This window comes from Phyllopteryx taeniolatus, chromosome 1 (genome assembly GCF_024500385.1).
Source record: "Phyllopteryx taeniolatus isolate TA_2022b chromosome 1, UOR_Ptae_1.2, whole genome shotgun sequence".
NCBI lineage: Eukaryota > Metazoa > Chordata > Actinopteri > Syngnathiformes > Syngnathidae > Phyllopteryx > Phyllopteryx taeniolatus.
The window spans coordinates 6,027,229-6,044,682 of NC_084502.1; the positions used below are offsets into that span (position 1 = coordinate 6,027,229).

Consider the following 17,454-nt stretch of genomic DNA (forward strand, 5'->3'; position numbering starts at 1 on the left):
CAAGGTTAAATTTTAATAGAAGCATGCTGTGCTCAGAATCATAGAAGTCAAACTAATCATGATCAGCAACAATAATAATGACGATGATCATGGAAAATGTATTTCTTCCTCCCTGACAAGTGACATGAATATTTGATGACAGAAAGTAATTAGCACTACTGCAAAGCTGGCAAACATACATTATTGTGCACATCACTAAGCTGTATCAATAAACGATATTCATAAACCTTCACAATACAGTATATCTTTTAACCCATTCACATGGCACAATACAGGAGCAAGCAGTGAATTCCAAATGATATACGCACTGACATATTAAAGCATTTTTCGAACAACAATGCAAAGTAATTCCGATCATTTGTTTGCATGTGAAGAGGTCAAAATCCACCAGCGTATTCTCACTTTCAAGCACTCTTATAAAACACAACGCTTCGAGACAAGTGAAACGTTTTTGTCGTTGTTTTGTTCATGTCATTGTTTCCAAGCCCCCTTAACAATTCCCAATGTTCTTCTCATTATGGCTTGAAAAATACATTTGAGACACATTTTGTATCGATGTGAGTCCAAACTGCAAGCCAGTTCGCATAAGAACATCTCCGCGCAAGACCTTCACCATATGGATTCCATCCAGTGTGAAAAATGGGATGTTACGCAGAGCTGCTAAAAAAAATAAAAAGAACAGTCTTTAAAGCCGGTAAGGAATACACAATACGGACAAACGCATTGAGACATGCCTCTTAATTGAAAACATGAATTCATCAGAGGTTGGACTCAAACCATTCGTTGGCCCTGAATGTTGATTCATCATCTTTGCAAGACAACTATATGCGCCCAAGTCTTCTTTTTGTTGTTGTTGTTGTTGTTCACAGTGCACAAACCCGGGCCAAAAGGGCACGCTCGGATGACTTTGGTGCGGAACAACCGGTCCATTAAACACACATACCGTTGAACTTTCGGTTTTCATCCTTAGTGCGCAAACAACAACAGATTGATCACATAGTTAACGTTCGCCACCTCCTCCTCCTCCTCCTCGCTGTACTTCAGAAGATAAAACTGGACCGGATAAAATCATTCTGTTAGCAGTCGGGCCCCGATATTGAAACCTCACATTGAGCAACTTCTCCTGATGTCGTCGTCTACGTCAACACGCAACACTAAGGGCCACATTTCATGTTCTCCGTTAGCCCTCCGAGCGTCGTGTTCGCTCACAAAAAGCTGTCCTCGCTGGCCACGTAGGAGAAGCCGTTGAAGGCGTTGCCGGAGCTCGTGCCGGCGTTGAACTCCGGCGTCCGACTCACCGAATTCGAAACCGTTTCTCTGGTGAACTCGGGGTCGATATGCTGAGTGTCGGCCGGGCCCCTCTAAACAACGTGGGAGAGAACGGTGCGATGGATGAGGCAGGATGGTTGTGATCATTCGAACTCATGGATCCGAGAGGGTCAAATGCTTGATTTTCCACTCGTGAATATACAATGTCAATTCAAAAGGAGTCACGAATTCTGTGCATCATAAACATGGCAAATTACAACTCTCAACCTGTTAAATAGGATTTGATGTTGAATTAAGATTGCTTCCAAACGTGGACGCATAAACTGGAATCATTTCTTTGACAGGGAAGCTTCTGACATTTTGTTGACTGTGGAATTTTTGAAGGGAAGGTGAATCGATTTCACGTTGTAAAATATTGAACTATTTGTTAACGTGTAGTCAAATGCCAATGATAAGCAAGCATCCATTTTCTGGAAGGCTTGTCCTCTTGTGAACCCTGATGAGGATGCGCGCCACAGAAAGCGGATAGTATGTGAAAAATACTCTCATGATGCTTTGGTATGAAATTACAAACAACTTCACCAATACAATACTTTGAAATGTGGATAGCTTTCTGTCACGATTCACGCATAAACCTTCACCAATGAAATACAGTTGATTAACTTCTTGGATGGAGCTAACGCATTTGTGAATATCAATGTCAAAGTCGTGACGATTCAAATCAAACCCACAAGGCAAACGAATGCCGAGGCGATGATGTTATTGTGGAGCGGACTTCCAGCCGCCAAGTTCCCTTTTAAAAGACAATAGCGGCCTGACTGACACTCACCACGTTTGGGTTGTAAGGAGGCGTGATTCTCTTGTGGTAAATGTCATCCCAGTTGATCGGCGAGAAAAAGGTGTGGTTCTTGATTTCTAACTGGGGAACGCAACACGGAAAAGTCACATAAAACTTGTGTGACTATTTAAGTGTCGGGATATCGATTCCCCCCGACTAATTCAAAGGTACGTACAAAGTCGGCGATGGCCCCGAAGCGTCGGTGCTGGTCCTTCTGCAGGAGACCTTCCAGCAGGGAGCACACGGCCTCGGATTTCCCCGGTGGGAGGAGCAGAGGCTGATGGAGAATCCCGTCATACATTTCTCCGACGTCACGGCTGTAGAAAGGAGGCTGCGATGAAGGGAATGGGCAGACGTTACTACCTGCCCGCACCCGCGCCCGCACACACACACGCACTTACCAGACTGTATATCATCTCATAGAGCACAGCTCCAAGACACCACCAGTCAACTGTCCTGTCATAAGGTTCCCTGCGAAGAACCTCTGGTGCTAAGTACTTCATTGGCAAACGTGCAAATCGAGAACAGAAAACAGACACACAAAAAAAAGAAGCAATTCAATTACTTATTATTTGGGTCACTTAAAAACTTATTTGAAATAAAAACATATTCGGAACATAATCTTGGAATAATCTTCATCCATGAATCCATTTTCCATATCAGTTGTTGTCTTCTGTCAAATCTTGTAGCATCCAAATGATCGAAACTTTTAGGTGCAAGTTTAATGTGGATCGGATCCAGATTGGACATTTGGAACCAATTAGAATGTGAATTTGACATGGAAATCCAGAGTAACATGTTCAGATTGATTGATATCAGTGTCAAAAAACGGATCTTTGTTTCCAGTTCTTGGTCTGGATAACTCGCATGATCCACGTAATATCAATCATGAAGATTCTTAAGATTCGTCCGTATGCTTTCAACTCACTTCCGGTGTTCCGCAGAAAGTGGAAGTGGTTCCCTCTGGCGCCACACCTTCTTTGCACAAGCCAAAATCGGTCAGCACCACGTGGCCCTGCACACGGCAAACACAAGCGGGGGGCTTGTATACGTCTCCATAGCTAGCTGGACAAAAGCAACTATCATTCGTAGACACGAGGAGTCCTCGTGCTGATTCATGAATGATTAACGATTCACCTGAGAATCTAAGAGGATATTCTCTGGCTTCAGATCTCTGCGAGAAACACAGATGATCACATTTCAGATGGAGCCGTGGAAGGATGGAGCTAGGTAGCTAGCCAGCTAGCTAGCAAGGTTTTTTTCCCCAGATATGCAGTGGTTGGTGTTGTCTGACCTGTAGACGATGTTGAGGGAGTGAAGGTAGCCGATAGCGCTCGCGACCTCCGCGGTGTAGAATCTCGCTCTGGGCTCCGAGAAACATCTCTCACGCTGCAGGTGGAAGAAGAGCTGCGCAAACGGAGAACGAGCACAGAACAGAAGAACTAAGGCGGCACCATTCCGAGCTCATTTGTTTGTTTTCGATTTGTCACGCATACTTCTCCTCCATTCACATAATCGAGGACGAAGTAAAGCTTCTCTGCGGTCTGGAAGGAGTAGTGTAGCCGAACCAGAAAGGGGTGTTTCAGGCTTTTTAGCAGCACGTTTCGCTCTGCCATGATGTTTTTTTGCTGCAAAATTAGACGGGAGGAGATCAAAAGTGGACAAAGCGTGCAACAACAAACACGTTGTTGTTCAGGTGCACGGAACACAACAATTTACAAATGAGTAGGACACTTCTCCATTTCACCCCCCAAAAAGTTTGCACCTTCCGTTGAATTAATATTCCTTGTATGAAGTACAAATGTATAATTGGTAAGATCCCACCCTTTTTTTAAATACATTAACTGCAAGCAGACAACGCTCATGAAAAGCAGCAAAATATGCAAACTCCATGACAGGGTGGACATTTTGGGCTAACGTTAGCATTTCTGAATATGTTGCTGAATTACCGTGATTGTCCATCCATTTTCAACACCGCTGACCCTGGTTAGGGTCACGGGGCGCTGGAGCCTATCCCAGCTGACTTGGGGCGAAAGGCGGACTGAACCTGAACACCCTGAACCGGTCGCCAGTCAGTCGCAGGGCACATATAGAAGCGGACAACCATCGGCACTCACATTCACACCTCCGGGCAATTTAGAGCCTTCAATTAACCTAGCATGCATGTTTTTTTGGGGGCGGCGTTCCCGGAGAAAAGCCACGCAGGCACGGGGAGAACATGCAAACTCCACACAGGCGGGGCCGGGGATTGAACCCCGGTCCTCGGAACTGTGAGGCGGACGCTCTAACCAGTCTAACCAGTGCCGCCACTGTTATTTTACAAAACAAAAATACTAAAACTACACACTGTGTGTGTGTGTGTGTGTGTGAGATGAAGTCTCAGTTTTGTGCGAGTCGTCAAAAGTGTCCTTTGCACAGGTGAGATAAGATTGAGCCGCCACATTATGACAACACGGGAAGTTGCTGCGCGCTGTTCCAGCTGAGCAACTTGCATTTTTCTTATGAAAGACTCACAGCGAGTGGGTTTTACTTTGCTGGTTCTTATTTTGTATTCTCTGACGTGAAATTTCACAAAGGCGAGGGCCGATATTCATGATTTCCATGCAATTTGATCTGGTAACACAAAAAGCGGCAGTACGCACGATGAGGAGCGATCAATTATTTTGGTGTCAGAAACAATTACTGCATCTGACTTGAAACGTGGGGAGATGCAATCTATTTTCAGTCGTATTCCTATGAGGGTATCTTGGCCCCAAATGTGGTATGTTGTCATTGTGCCACGTGTACAACGCTCACCTCCTTTTTCTTCAAGATGACTTTCTTCTGCAGCACTTTGACAGCGTAGAACTGCTTGGTGGCTTTGAGCTTGGCGAGCAGGACCTGCACGCGAGGTTGGTTTGTTAATGATTTGTTTAGTAAACACTTGACGGCGCCTCGCTCGCCCCCTGCGAACTGTGCAAACGCACGACACGGACAAAATGGAGTCACGTTTAGCCAGGATGACAAGAAGGCGTTAGATCATCTTGACTTAGTTTATTGCTGACCAACGAATGAATGAATTTGCTTTCGAGCGTGATTTTATTTGATTGACATTATCGCGTCAACTTCAGCTCGACAGGTGCTAGCTCTGCTCGGAAAATCGGTGTGTCTTGTGGTATTAGTTCTAGCTAACTTCATTACAGTGCAACAACCATTCACACACATTTTCCCGTGAGGACAATTTCTTTATTTATGAGCTAACATGCATGTTTTTGGCATGTGGGAGGACGCCTGAGTACCTGGAGAAAAGCACATTAAAATACAATCACGTTCAAATGCCACACAGCCAAGATTCTAACCGCAAATCGCAGAACAACGGACGGGCTAACCGCTAGCGAATAAAGAAATCAATGAATGACTTCATGCTTGAGGGACCAGTGAAGGATACGTTCTCTTGAAACACGTGTTACTTTGCCACCGGCGGTAATCGGACGACCTTAGGCGACGGCAGTGTTAATGATTCATGGAAACAATATGTGCACAATGTCAACCGTGACTCTCCTTCTCTCTTACGTCACACCGAGGTACTGTACTACAACAACATGAGCCGACAGCTGCGTCGGTGCAACCGTCTGCAATGAATCATTATGAAACAGAGACAGGCTACCTGAAGCGACCGTAATTGCGAACTTAAAAGGCGCTCCAACCATGTGATTTGTCGTGAACCGTCAGCGACCAAAGGGCATCATCATAAAAAGACTACTGGTTTCAGAATAGGACAAATTCTACGATAAAAGTGTGAAAAGTTACTGAGTTTGGAAAAATACACTCTATGCAGTATAAAAGCAAAGGGAAAAAAAAGAATGTCGTTTGTCCTAGTAGTTCATCGAATGGACTTGTAAAGTTTAAAATGGGTTCATTTGGACGTGAGGTGAATAAGTGATTGTTTCACCTTTCCGAAGGTCCCTTTGCCAATGACAGCCAAGAAGTCAAAGTCGGTAGGCTTGGCACTGCAACGGCAAAGACGGTTATCTATTAAAGGCGTTCCAAGCTGTGCAGTAATGGTGGGTTACAAACAAAATGAAATCAACAGTCTACAGGCCATAAATATTGGACGATCACAAAATACTGAATTATAGCAGATCCCGTTTTGATGAGGATTAAGTGGCAATTTGTGCACAGTTCTCGGCAAAACAGCTTTTATTTATCGGGTGACTTGTAAAAGCTGTGTTTATTTCCACAAATGAATGCTATGAAAAATGGTGGGAAAGAAGAAAAGGCATGTTAGTGAAAGTTTGCGGGCTTGAAAGCACAACAAATGTCCAAAAGCTTCATCCAATGTGGGGACTAAATGTTAGTGGGCAGGGGCTCGCCAACTTTTTAGGTCAAGGGACGACCCTCTTACAGGGGACCGATTTTTCACCAATTAAACAGAGCTACCACGTGAACCATTCAACAGAATTATCATTTCAATATTCATCTACTGTCGCTGCACTGTTTCCGCTAACAATATGACTGCAAAAAAAGGAGGAGCTAGTTTGCAACGGCGTTCATTTTTGCCAACTTTGTGATTTCGGGAATTGATTTTGTATTTTTTTGGACATGACATAATAATTCATCGCAAATGATTTTGCAGACCCACGCCGACACCTTAAGGGAGCGGGACGAACGACGTGATCCGTGGGAGCGCTCGGAGCCACTTACTGAGGGTTTGCTGAAGGGCCCAGGTTGACGTCATCGTGGGGAGAGGAGGTGGGCGAGCGTGGCTACAAGACAACAACAGGTGCAAAAATAAGAAAGATTTTGGTCCAAAATCCCGCGTGAAAGCAAGCAGCTTCTCTGTACAGTTTTGCGAGGGTGTATTTTGAAGTACCATATGCGTCATTTTAATTGAAGTGCAGGAGTAAGGGGGGCACAGCTTCATATATTTCAATGGAATTCAAATTTGATATTTGATATTTGTATTATCTATTATATTTTTCTATGTCCTAGCAAACGCCCTCGAGTGGCCTCTTGGAACTTCAGCAGCTCGTCAGACGGACGACTTGGAATTCAACTTGATATTTTCAAGTACCCAAATGAAACCCATTGAAATTCTAATTGTATACTCGATCTCGGCTGCATTGAAACAATTCTTAACAACACCCGTTAAAACGCACACTCACATTACAGTGGGCCATGGTTCTGATCCATTCCACTCCCAGCGGGCACCCAGCATCCGTTCGACCGACCTGACACAAGAGACCACAAATGTTGACTTCAAACTATAGCTCTAATTCAATGACTTATCGTGAGGGGTAATTACCCAATTTCACCGCATTGGCCGAAAATGTACTACGCGTAATGTATTTTTGTCATCTATCTATGCCAGCGACTTGTAGTGACATCCAGAACAATTCAATGCGTTGCCACTAGGTGGCAGAAGGTACAATTAACCTGCGTTTGCACCCGCCAGCATTCGTACGACAGAATAAAATGTGTGAGTAAAGTGAGATGAGCTCATTATTATTCCACTACACAAACTTTCTGTGCCATGTTTGTTTCGCGGCGTACCGTGAGATTGAAACACTGCTCTAATCTTCCTGTGTGCTAGCCAATGGTGTGCCCGGAGCAGGTCCATCTGGTTTGATGCTGGCCCAGCAGGAAAAAAACTCAAGGGCATTTCGTGTGTGTGTGTGTGTGTTGACATGCTAAATATTGAGTCCTTCTTTTAGCTGCCACAACATTCTGGAACATAAGCATGCACACATACACTAGATACAATGTTAAGACGCAATCGTCTTCCTATTAGGAAAAGTCTTTGTGTACTTTAAAGCAGTGGATACATCATAATACAAAAATACACTTTGAGCTCATCTTACCATTAAAATAAGGTATTGTCGAAAGCGATTACTGTTTTTTGAAACAACTCAATATTACAAACACACGAACAAATTGGTGAATGGCAGATCAAATAAATCTAAGGACGTCTAGTTCTAACACATCGTTGGCAGGAAACGTACTTGGTAACGATGTCGCTTCTGCCAGTCAACCAGCAAAGAAAGTTAATGAGGATCATGATCATGAATCACAATTCAATATAATGAAATTCAAGTACATTGCACTGATATATTAGGATTACAATCCAATGTGAACGGTTTTTTTTAAGCGAATACAAAATCAAAAATCAAAACAATTAAAAATGTAAAGCAATAGTTCAGTGATTATCTCAAAGGACATTTCATTGAGATGCCTTTGCATCGAGGGTGGTCATTATTAGTAAAGAGGGAAGTAGTATGAATGTTGAAAAAATTGTCGGGAGATTGGCTGGCAACCGGTTCAGGGTGCAACCCCGCCTCCTGCCCGATGAGCGCTGGGATGGGCCCCGGCACGCCCGCCACCCTTGTGAGGAGAAGCGGCTCAGAAAATGGATGGAAGGTGAGTGACTTTAACAGTATATAAAAAAAAAAAAAAAAATGTAAAACAAAAAACATTAAGTTTGTTCAAACTCCATGAAGCATAAATATCAGTGAAAAGTTTAACTGGAGCCAGCTCCATTTGACAAACTACTGCATTCAAAAATATATATCCTTAAAAAAAAAAATCCCACAATCATTATTAGGAAGAAGAAAAAAAAAAAAAAAAAAGATCTCCACTCCGAATTCAACAGCTTGAAAACACCAGCAAACCCACTTGAATAACAACGTACTATGAATTAACAGCAAAGAGATGTTTCAAAGAAGACAGAAATAGGGGGAAAGAAGCCCATATATCTACACACACACACACACACACACAACTAGGTATTTTGTAATGAGTATGTGTAGAATGAATGCAGCATGCTCACCTGTGAGTGCAAGTAGACAACCAGGTTTTGACCAAACTGTGTGCAGCAGCAGCAGCAGCCGCTTGCCCTCCGCTGACTGATCTCAGGTCAGTTGTGCACCTCAAGAGAGTGAATGATTGATGGAAGTTGTTCAACAACATTGGGCGAGGTGACTTGTGTGTGTCTGGTTTCGTGGAGGCGTTCCAGTATCTTGCTTGGACTGTTCTTGTTTTTCAAAGGACAGTATCGTGCTTGAGTGGGTTTTCTGCTGGTACCCCGGCTTCCTCCCTCATTGCAAAAACATGCTAAGTTATGCTCATTGAGGACTCAATTGTCCATAGGTGTGACTTTGAGTCTAAATGGTTGGTTTGGATCGGGTCCGGCTCACCAGCGACCCTAATAAGGGTAAGCGCGAAAGAAGATGGATGGATGCATTTTGATGGAATATCTAATCTGCTCTTGCACTGGCGGGGCGCCGTAGCGTGGTATATTGCTTCAGCAATACCCAGCCACGGCCAGTCCCAAGCTTGGATTTTAAAAAAAATAAATAAAAAAAATGCGTGGGTTGCATCAGGAAGGTCATCCCGCATGAAAACTGTGCCTAACAAATCATGCAAGTCGAATATAAGCAGTAAAATAACACACATGCTGATGTTATCCTCGTCCCGTGTCAGGTCGCTCACATGGAAACCACATTCACTGCCATTGACGGCTTTAGAAGTCAAATGTCCATGTTGACTGGGAAGCCTGGCAGTGAAGGAGATTTTGAAAAATCGCTTAAGATGTCAAAAATCGGAATGTGTGTGCTGGCATAATATCACACGTTGCTCCCCTCTTATAACAGCATAAGTATTAAGCGCTCACTTTTCCTTTGCCAAAAAGAAGTGAGAAGAATTATGGTCAAGAGATATTTTTTGTTAAGAAAAAGCTAATACATCAAATCTATTTCGATTATTTCCGATTTGAAAACTTGCTTTACAGTTCATACGTTTGAAAAGATCACGTTTGACCTAAGAACGCTAAGACAACTACTGTATATTGCACGCTTCCTTCCACGTGGCACGTTAAGGGCAATATCGTGAGAAGAGAAGCACCACCACGTCCGTGTGTTGATGACAATATGGTCAATAGGGGGGTTTGCGAAAAGCAAAGTAGGTTTATAGTCAATAGTGCAACACACTGTGGTACATTTCACTCCACATGTGGGTGTACAGAATTGTGAGGGCTCCCAAAAAAAACAAAAGTCAACTTCGCACATTTATTTCAATGACAATTTGTGATCTTAACACACGCTCACCAGAGAGACACAAAGCCGAGAGCCCTTAAGACATTCCAGTGACGTAACACACAAAATCCAATCATGACATTTAAGTGTAAACTTGTTTATAGTGATTTCAACACTCTAATCCCATTTGGGGTTCACAGTTGTGCTCAAATGCCAATGCATCCACACAAAAAAAGGAATAAATAAATTGGATTAAAAAAAATGCAATCAAAGTTCTGTCATTTAGATTCCCTGTATTGTTTTTTTCTTTGTTTGTTTTTCAAGCGGGAACTCAAAGTGGGACACATTTTGAGGCACAAAAGACAAAACAAGAAGGCGAATACTAAAGAAATCCTGAAAATACGTCAGTTACAAACTTAAAACTTAAATTCTTTTTTCCCCCAATTCTCATACAGAAATAGCTCTTTTTTTATTATTATTATTATTATTATTGCACCCAAAAAAAGCTTCAAAGAGCTTCAGTGGCCGGCCTCGTCTACTGCATTGCGTCTTTTACTCACTGACCACGCTCTTCATTTTTACACTGCATTTCAACTTGCCCGTGTTGTTTTCGAGCAGAATTGCAAGTCACGTTGAAAATCAGTCGCATTTACTTACCCTGCCATGTTCATTTGGGTTGCAGCAGTATTCATTTCCCCAATAACTCCTTCGTACGGAGCCCCAGACATGACATGTCAAAAAATAAAATTAATAAATACTAGTTTCCCCCCCCCCCCCCTCGTGTCATGTCTGGGGGTCCGTAGCTTTGCGCTGTTAATCAGCAGAAATGTCATGAACAACATAAGTCAGTGGTGTCTCAAAGTGCCGTACAGGGACACCTGGGAAAATCAAACTCACAGTTGAAAAACAGTTGCTAGAGCGGTCAGAAAAGTCGCTCAATATGTCCAGCAAATCGCTACGTTGGCAACCGCTGACTGTGCTTTTGTAAACGGGCGGACGCCCGACTTTTTTGGGGGGGGGGGGTTGGCAAATGGGAATCCTCCAGCTGGAAATCACACAGGAAAAAAAATTTCAATTTCCCCTTGAGGGATCATCATGAGTATGATAAGAATCAAATCTGTTTTTTTAATTGCTATTTTCATCGTTTATTTTACATTTGGACAAAAAGGCACATGCCATGTTTTAAATGTTTAGTTGATTGGAATGCTCGTATTATTTCAGCAGGAGGGTGTTTGTACACGGAAAAACGTAAAGCAAAACAATTCAACGGAAGCGAGTATAAGCGGTTGAGAAAATGGATGGATGTATATTTTTCGTTTGGTCACACGAGCTTTTCTAGACGTTTGCCACTTCCAGCCGAAGGTTCACCAAATAAGACATGACCGTTTGCAACAAGAACTCCATTTTGGGGAAAGTTGCCCGCAATGAGGCAACTGCTTCTGCGATGATGATGTTCCCTCACGCACCCTGGTATCCATTTTGTGTCTGCCACGCTCTTCCTTAAATTGTCCTTTACTTCTGCTGCTTCTACACCTCCCCGTACCATCTGATGGGCACAGGACACGAAACACACGACAAAGGAAAAGGGCTCAGGCGAGGGGTCTCGGCCTCGCACGATGAATTTGGCACGAGTCGACCGCACCCAAAGCCCGAGAGAGGAGACCGACTCATTTGAGCGCCTCGTCCGCGCTCTTGAACATGAGGATGGCGTTGGAGATCTTGAGGGCGGGGCCGAGCTTGATGCTCATGATCTTCACGATGTCGGCCTGAGTCAGCAGCAGGAAGGCCTCGCCGTCAATCATCTGCCGCGAAGCATGCAACCGCAGGTGAGTGTAAACATCATCATTGATGAAAACCTCACTTTTCATTTATCATGAGCACTGTGCACAATATTGATATGACATGAGCTGTTGTTTTTCCACCTCTTCGCATATTCTCCGGTTGGAACATGTCGACGTTTTGGGTGTTAATAAACGCACACAAGCGCTCATCACGGGGTTCTTTTGTTTTCGAAGCGTACGTTACTTTTAAAGCACTGTGGTCAGAAGCTCAAGTAGTCAAGGCGAATACCACGAAACACCAGCAGAAGCTATTATGAGCGCCGTATTACAGCGTCCAAACGATTTCACAGCCGTCACGTTAAGCGAACATCTATCACTCCGGCTACAAGAGGTTCTTCTTGAACGACTGCCCGCCACAAATATTTTTGCATTGTTGGTGAAATTCCAGGCAAACGTACCGCGGAACCTCGAACGCAACCCGTAGTCGACTTCCAATTTCATCGGATTCGGAAACAATAATAACGAAAATGGTTCAGTTCGTACTTCTATGAACAGGCAACATTTTAAGATTCTCTACTGTTACGCAAGCGGCAACATTTGTGAGCCGCTGTCCCTGTTTATTGCAAAATATTCGTCCTAACTTTGATAAGCACTGTCGTACGTGACTTTCGCCTTATGCGTTAGCATTAAGCTAGCGGACTTCTGTGGAAATGACATGGTTCGGCTGAACATGAATTGTACAATGTTTCAGTTTTACAGTAAACTTCAACTGGCAGTGAGAAATGAACAGTTCAAAGCAAGGCTGCTTTGCCTCTTATTCGGAGAACGGCGCCAGTGAGCGTCAGAATGGATGCTATGGAGTACTTTCAAAAGCAACTTCTTTGGAAAGGATTGACATGAATTGTCGATAGGGCGGATTTCACATATTGCGGGTTGAGTCTGGAATGAATACGAGACGGGCGGCATTGTGATTTAGAGCTCCCGCCGCATTGCGACGGGCATCCTACCTCTTCTTTAAAAAGACGAGCCTGATCCTCACAGCCGATTAGATTACGCACAAAGCTGAAGACCTGCGGTAGAAAACACCGGACATGGCAATAGTTCGCCGAAAGAGTCGAAGAATTCCTCAAGACAAGGAATGAAAACTCACCTCGTCCACACTCCAAGCCGCCACTTGGCTGGCGGGAATGCCCAGGACGCCGGGCAGCAGTTTGCAGTGTTGCTCCCAGCACAGCGACAGAGCGCGGTCCGACTGAGCGCTCAGAGCCGACACGAACGACGACGGATAGACGCCCTCTTGATGACCGCAACCCGGAATCACAATCATTCCGCAAATCATTACATAACTCTCGTATATTCATATTTTAGGTGAATACCACCACTACTACTACTACTACTACTACTACGAATAATCATGATGATAATGATTCTTATAGTCATAATTAAAATACATTTGAATGTGGGCGCCTTTCATTTCACTTCACTAAAAGTAAGAAGTACAAAAACGAAAAATCTAATAAAGCATAGTATACAAATAATACAAATAAAACAAGTGATACCAATGATAAGCTTGTTATGAAGACTTGGACTAATACACACGACGGTCCATCAATTAGGAGCTACAAACTCACTCTGATAGTCTCTCTGCTGGTTCTTCCTGTATTTAGGGGGACGTCCAATCCTGGGAAAAAAAGATCAAGAAAATTCAAAATCATAAGAAAAGTGAATGTTCGCACAAACTCTCTCACGCACACGCACACGCACACGCACCTTTACCTGCCACGATAATGTGTCTTCTTGGTCCTCTGGCCAAAAAACAGACTCCTCTTGCTCTCCGAGTCCGACAGCTCCACCTTGAGCCTGCCTTGGTTGCGCTCGGCTAACGGGCAGCCCGAAACACAGTGATGCGCCGTGAAGCGGCCGGTCACGTGGCCTGAACCGTCGCAACCCGGAGTCGGACACTTCCTGTTTCAAAGCATGACGTTCGTTTTGCACATTTCGAATGCCGGCGGAGGCCTCGCTCACCTGTTGTGGAAGCTGTACTTGCTGCTTCTGGTGTGGCTGATGGGCTTGCACGGAACAGATGGAGGGTAAGTGGACTGGGCCAGAGTGGGAGGCTCCCTTGGACCTGAGCACAAAGATATGGATGACCATACACAGACAGACACAAGGAGGCCTTCCATGCCCACATTAAATATTTCAGGTCACTAAAATCTGACGTTTTGAATAACTTTCCAAAACGTAGTTTTCATTTTTTGCACGTTTTGACACAATTGTGTCCTGTCGTCACGTTTTTAGAAGACTCCTTAAAAGAGTCGCTGCTCAAATGTCGTGACTATTCTATTCCCATATTCCGATTCCTGCGAAGTATAAACAAGCACTGTAAGCCCTTAATTCATTTCCTCCAACTACCGTGTGTCTGCTTCGTTTTGGTGTCCTGCGGGGGGGGTTTGAGCGGGTGACCCGTGGCCTCGCACCAGCCCGCCGGGTGGATGTCGGGATGATCCGAGTCCATCCACTCGTCATAGATGTGACTCCAGCCATCGTAGTGGATCTGCGGGAAGGACAAACACGGCGGGCTACTACACACACGAAAACACACACGCGCGCGCACACTAAATACCTTGATGCGGTGAGTCTCGACTTCCTCCACCGTTGCCACTCGGATGAGACCGGGACTCCTCTTGTCCACAGCCTCCAGTTTCATCTGAGGCTGGAAGCTGTGGGCTGGACGCTACAAAGAAAAGAAGTCGAAAGAAAGACAACACCGTTGAGCACCTGTTTCACTCTCAGAGTCGTTTCTGACTACACCAGGGGCCTCGTGTACAAAGACTTGCGTGGCTTTCCTTCTGAACCACGGCGTACGCTGAAATCCAGAAAAATATCCAGATGTATCAACGCATGAATCCTTCGTACATCCCAAACAACGTGGAAATGAGCGCACGTGCGGGAGGGGCCGGCTCCTCCCTGTCCACGCCCACATTTAAATATGCAAATCACATTTAAATGAACCCTGCAGCTGAGATCCCGATCTCTGCATGATCAGAAAAAAAGGACAATGAGCAAGGTAATGAAGAAAAATACATTTTGTCAATGTGAAGTTGCGGCGCGCAAGAAAATCCTCTTTGGCGCGCTGTCCTCCGGCGTCAACAACACGCGAATGGGACAGCGCGTGTGCGGCTGTCATCGCCGTAAGGTCACAACAGTGCGCACACTTTGAACTAAAAAAGAAGCGGGCGGATGTGAAGCGGGGGACGGCTGCCCGCCGCCAAAGTGTGGCCCAAAAAAAGGCGGAAGGGCCTCACCCCGTTCGAGGAGAGAATCGCTGCGACCGTGGGGCTGAAGGATTAATGCCATGTCTTTTTAGAACTCATAACAAATGTGTTCACACTCAGCCCTGTGAGATAAAGCTTCATGCGGAAATGTTCTACCTGTGGTATTTGGAATAAATCTTTTCAATTCAAATAGAAGCACATCAGCATATCAAAAAATATATATACATTATTTGAATACACAGGAGAGGACACGCGCACTGAAATTTTGCTTTTTATTTTCTTAGGAGGTGATGTCATTTGAACACATTTGAATCACGTGCAACCGATGAAGGAAATTCAAAGGACTCTTTTTATGTGCAGTCGCAGCCACGCGCTACTTGCTCGGGGATTCGTCCAGCGTCCCTGTCGTCTCCTCCGGCACCCGACGCGATGACGCTCCAACAGCCGTGCAGACTGGTAAAAAGAGTCCTTCCAACTTACTTCATTTGAACGTACGTCGATTGCACGTGATTCAAATGACATCATTTACTCTTCTAACACATTTGAATCTTTTAGAAAAAAAATTTCAGTGCATGTGCTGGAGTCACGAAGCGATCGTGAGGCCAGTAGGCGGCATAAATGATCGCCTTGATCAGTTAATAGGTGTCCTCGCAAATATCAGCGGTTCATTAAATACGCCGGCGAACAAATGACTTCTGAGTCCTCGCCTCAATGACATTGTTGAAATCGAGTGTTGCCGGGCATGAATTGTTCATCAGTGCTAATTGTTCATGTGTCTCTGATGTGCAGAATTGAGGATAACAGTTTCCCAGCCTGGCCTCGAAGTGTCGCCAAAGCACCAAAAGCTGGAGAAACGTGCGTACGCCAGTCATGCAGTTGGCGCGAGGCACCTCGCATTTCCGCGCTCCTTTCACTCTTGATACATCTGACCTTCCCTGTGAAAAATAACCTACGCCACTTTTTGTACATGAGGCCCCAGGACATGAAAAAAAAAAAAAAACTCTAAAGCGATCTGACTTTTCTTTTCTGAGGAGAGAGGGCATTCCACATACAGAAAGTGAAAATTGAAGAAAATCTGGACTTTTGACACCCTTTTGCAGCTATAAAGGCCTCCACTCTTCTCAGACGACGTTCGACTAGGGGACTGCACCTGGGAGAAGGTCCGAGAGATACTCTGTAGTCTCTGCTCCGATATCCTTTTTATAAATTAACATTTTTGCATCTATGAAGACACCACATCTATAGTAAATGCAGTGTAAAAACGGAGCTTGTGTTGCGGGAGGACGAGGTAACCGATTACATTATCAAGACAACAAACAAAAAAGCTATTAACTCTGCTTATTAACTCTCTTACATACAATAATAATATATCCATCTCCCCATCCATTTTCTATACCGCTTGTTCTTCTCAGGGTTGCATGTGATTTTGTGCCTCGGACCGGTCACCCACCAGTCATTCATAGAGCAATATTAATACAACAAAATAAAATACAAGCCCAATTCCAATGAAGTTGGGACGTTGTGTTAAACAGAATACAATGATTTGCAAATCATGTTCAACCTATTTTTAATTGAATACACTACAAAGACAAGATATTGAATGTTCAAACTGATAAACCTGATTGTTTTGAGCAAATAATCATTGGCTGCAACACGTTCCAAAAAAGCTGGGACAGGGTCATGTTTAGCACGGTGTTACGTCAGCTTTTCTTTGAACAACATTCAATAAACTTTCGGGAACTGAGGACACTCATTGTTGAAGCTTTGGAGGTGGAATTCTTTCCCATTCTTGCTTGACGTACAGCTTCAGCTGTTCAACAGTCCGGGGTCTCCGTTGTCGTATTTTACGCTTCATAATGCGTCACACACATTTTCAATGGGAGACAGGTCTGGACTGCAGGCAGGCTAGTCTGGTACCCGCACTCTTTTACGACGAAGCCACGCTGTTCTAACACGTGCAGAATGTGGTTTGGCACTGTCTTGCTGAAATAAGCAGGGGCGTCCGTGAAAAAGACGTTGCTTGGATGGCAGCATATGTTTCTCCAAAACCTGTATGTACCTTTCAGCATGAATGGTGCCTTCACAGATGTGTAAGTTCCGCATGCCATTGGCACTAACACAGCCCCATACCATCACAGATGCTGGCTTTTGAACTTTGCGTCCATAACAGTCCGGATGGTTCTTTTCCTCTTTGGCCCGGAGGACACGACGTCCACAATTTTCAAAAACTATTTGAAATGTGGACTCGTCGGACCACACAACACTTTTCCACTTTGCGTCAG

The 17,454-nt window shown here is 44.4% G+C and overlaps 2 protein-coding genes and 2 long non-coding RNA genes across 6 annotated transcripts in view; 2 read left to right on the forward strand and 2 right to left on the reverse strand.

Moving 5' to 3' along the window:
* Positions 1–9,067, reverse strand: sgk2a (serum/glucocorticoid regulated kinase 2a). Of its 2 annotated transcripts, none has more exons than XM_061766374.1 (13): positions 8,913–9,067; positions 7,252–7,317; positions 6,791–6,852; positions 6,039–6,096; positions 4,904–4,987; positions 3,604–3,735; positions 3,402–3,514; positions 3,245–3,281; positions 3,036–3,122; positions 2,509–2,604; positions 2,283–2,438; positions 2,099–2,188; positions 1–660 (listed from the first exon to the last, which is right to left on the reverse strand). In XM_061766374.1, exons 2-13 carry the CDS (start codon positions 7,264–7,266, stop codon positions 610–612), a joined length of 981 nt encoding a protein of 326 aa, XP_061622358.1. In that variant the 5' UTR covers positions 7,267–7,317; positions 8,913–9,067; the 3' UTR covers positions 1–609. The 2 variants fall into 2 exon arrangements, with proteins under 2 accessions (XP_061622358.1, XP_061622348.1); XM_061766364.1 differs by having other exon boundaries at positions 1–1,361; positions 8,913–9,066.
* LOC133474599 (uncharacterized) lies at positions 3,744–11,777 on the forward strand. Its single transcript, XR_009787571.1, has 4 exons — positions 3,744–4,998; positions 6,723–6,869; positions 7,079–8,503; positions 11,676–11,777. It is a non-coding gene; the product is annotated as an uncharacterized LOC133474599 (long non-coding RNA).
* l3mbtl1 (L3MBTL histone methyl-lysine binding protein 1) overlaps positions 10,136–17,454 on the reverse strand; it is a 21,103-nt gene continuing 13,784 nt past the window's right edge. The window contains exons 15-22 of one of the 2 annotated variants that reach the window (XM_061766350.1): positions 14,521–14,631; positions 14,310–14,451; positions 13,923–14,025; positions 13,674–13,862; positions 13,529–13,578; positions 13,048–13,193; positions 12,905–12,967; positions 10,136–11,918 (exon numbers count right to left, since the gene is read on the reverse strand). In XM_061766350.1, coding sequence (XP_061622334.1) covers positions 11,784–11,918; positions 12,905–12,967; positions 13,048–13,193; positions 13,529–13,578; positions 13,674–13,862; positions 13,923–14,025; positions 14,310–14,451; positions 14,521–14,631 — 939 coding nt within the window. In that variant the 3' untranslated portion in view covers positions 10,136–11,783. Of the gene's footprint in view, positions 11,919–12,904; positions 12,968–13,047; positions 13,194–13,528; positions 13,579–13,667; positions 13,863–13,922; positions 14,026–14,309; positions 14,452–14,520; positions 14,632–17,454 lie in introns of those variants that run through there. The other variant, XR_009787567.1, reaches the window with a different exon arrangement.
* The window catches only part of LOC133474606 (uncharacterized), a 9,788-nt gene continuing 4,137 nt past the window's right edge, over positions 11,804–17,454 (forward strand). Inside the window, exon 1 of the long non-coding RNA XR_009787574.1 lies at positions 11,804–11,942. This is a non-coding gene — a long non-coding RNA (uncharacterized LOC133474606). The remainder of the gene's footprint in view (positions 11,943–17,454) is intronic.

Excerpts from the sequence above, each read along its gene's own strand:
- sgk2a (XM_061766364.1), bottom strand. Across the intron at positions 6,097-6,790 it reads GGCCCTTCAGCAAACCCTCA|TGCCAAGCCTACCGACTTTG; the intron begins GTAAGTGGCTCC and ends TTGCCGTTGCAG. Across the intron at positions 2,439-2,508 it reads ATGAGATGATATACAGTCTG|CCTCCTTTCTACAGCCGTGA; the intron begins GTAAGTGCGTGT and ends CCTTCATCGCAG.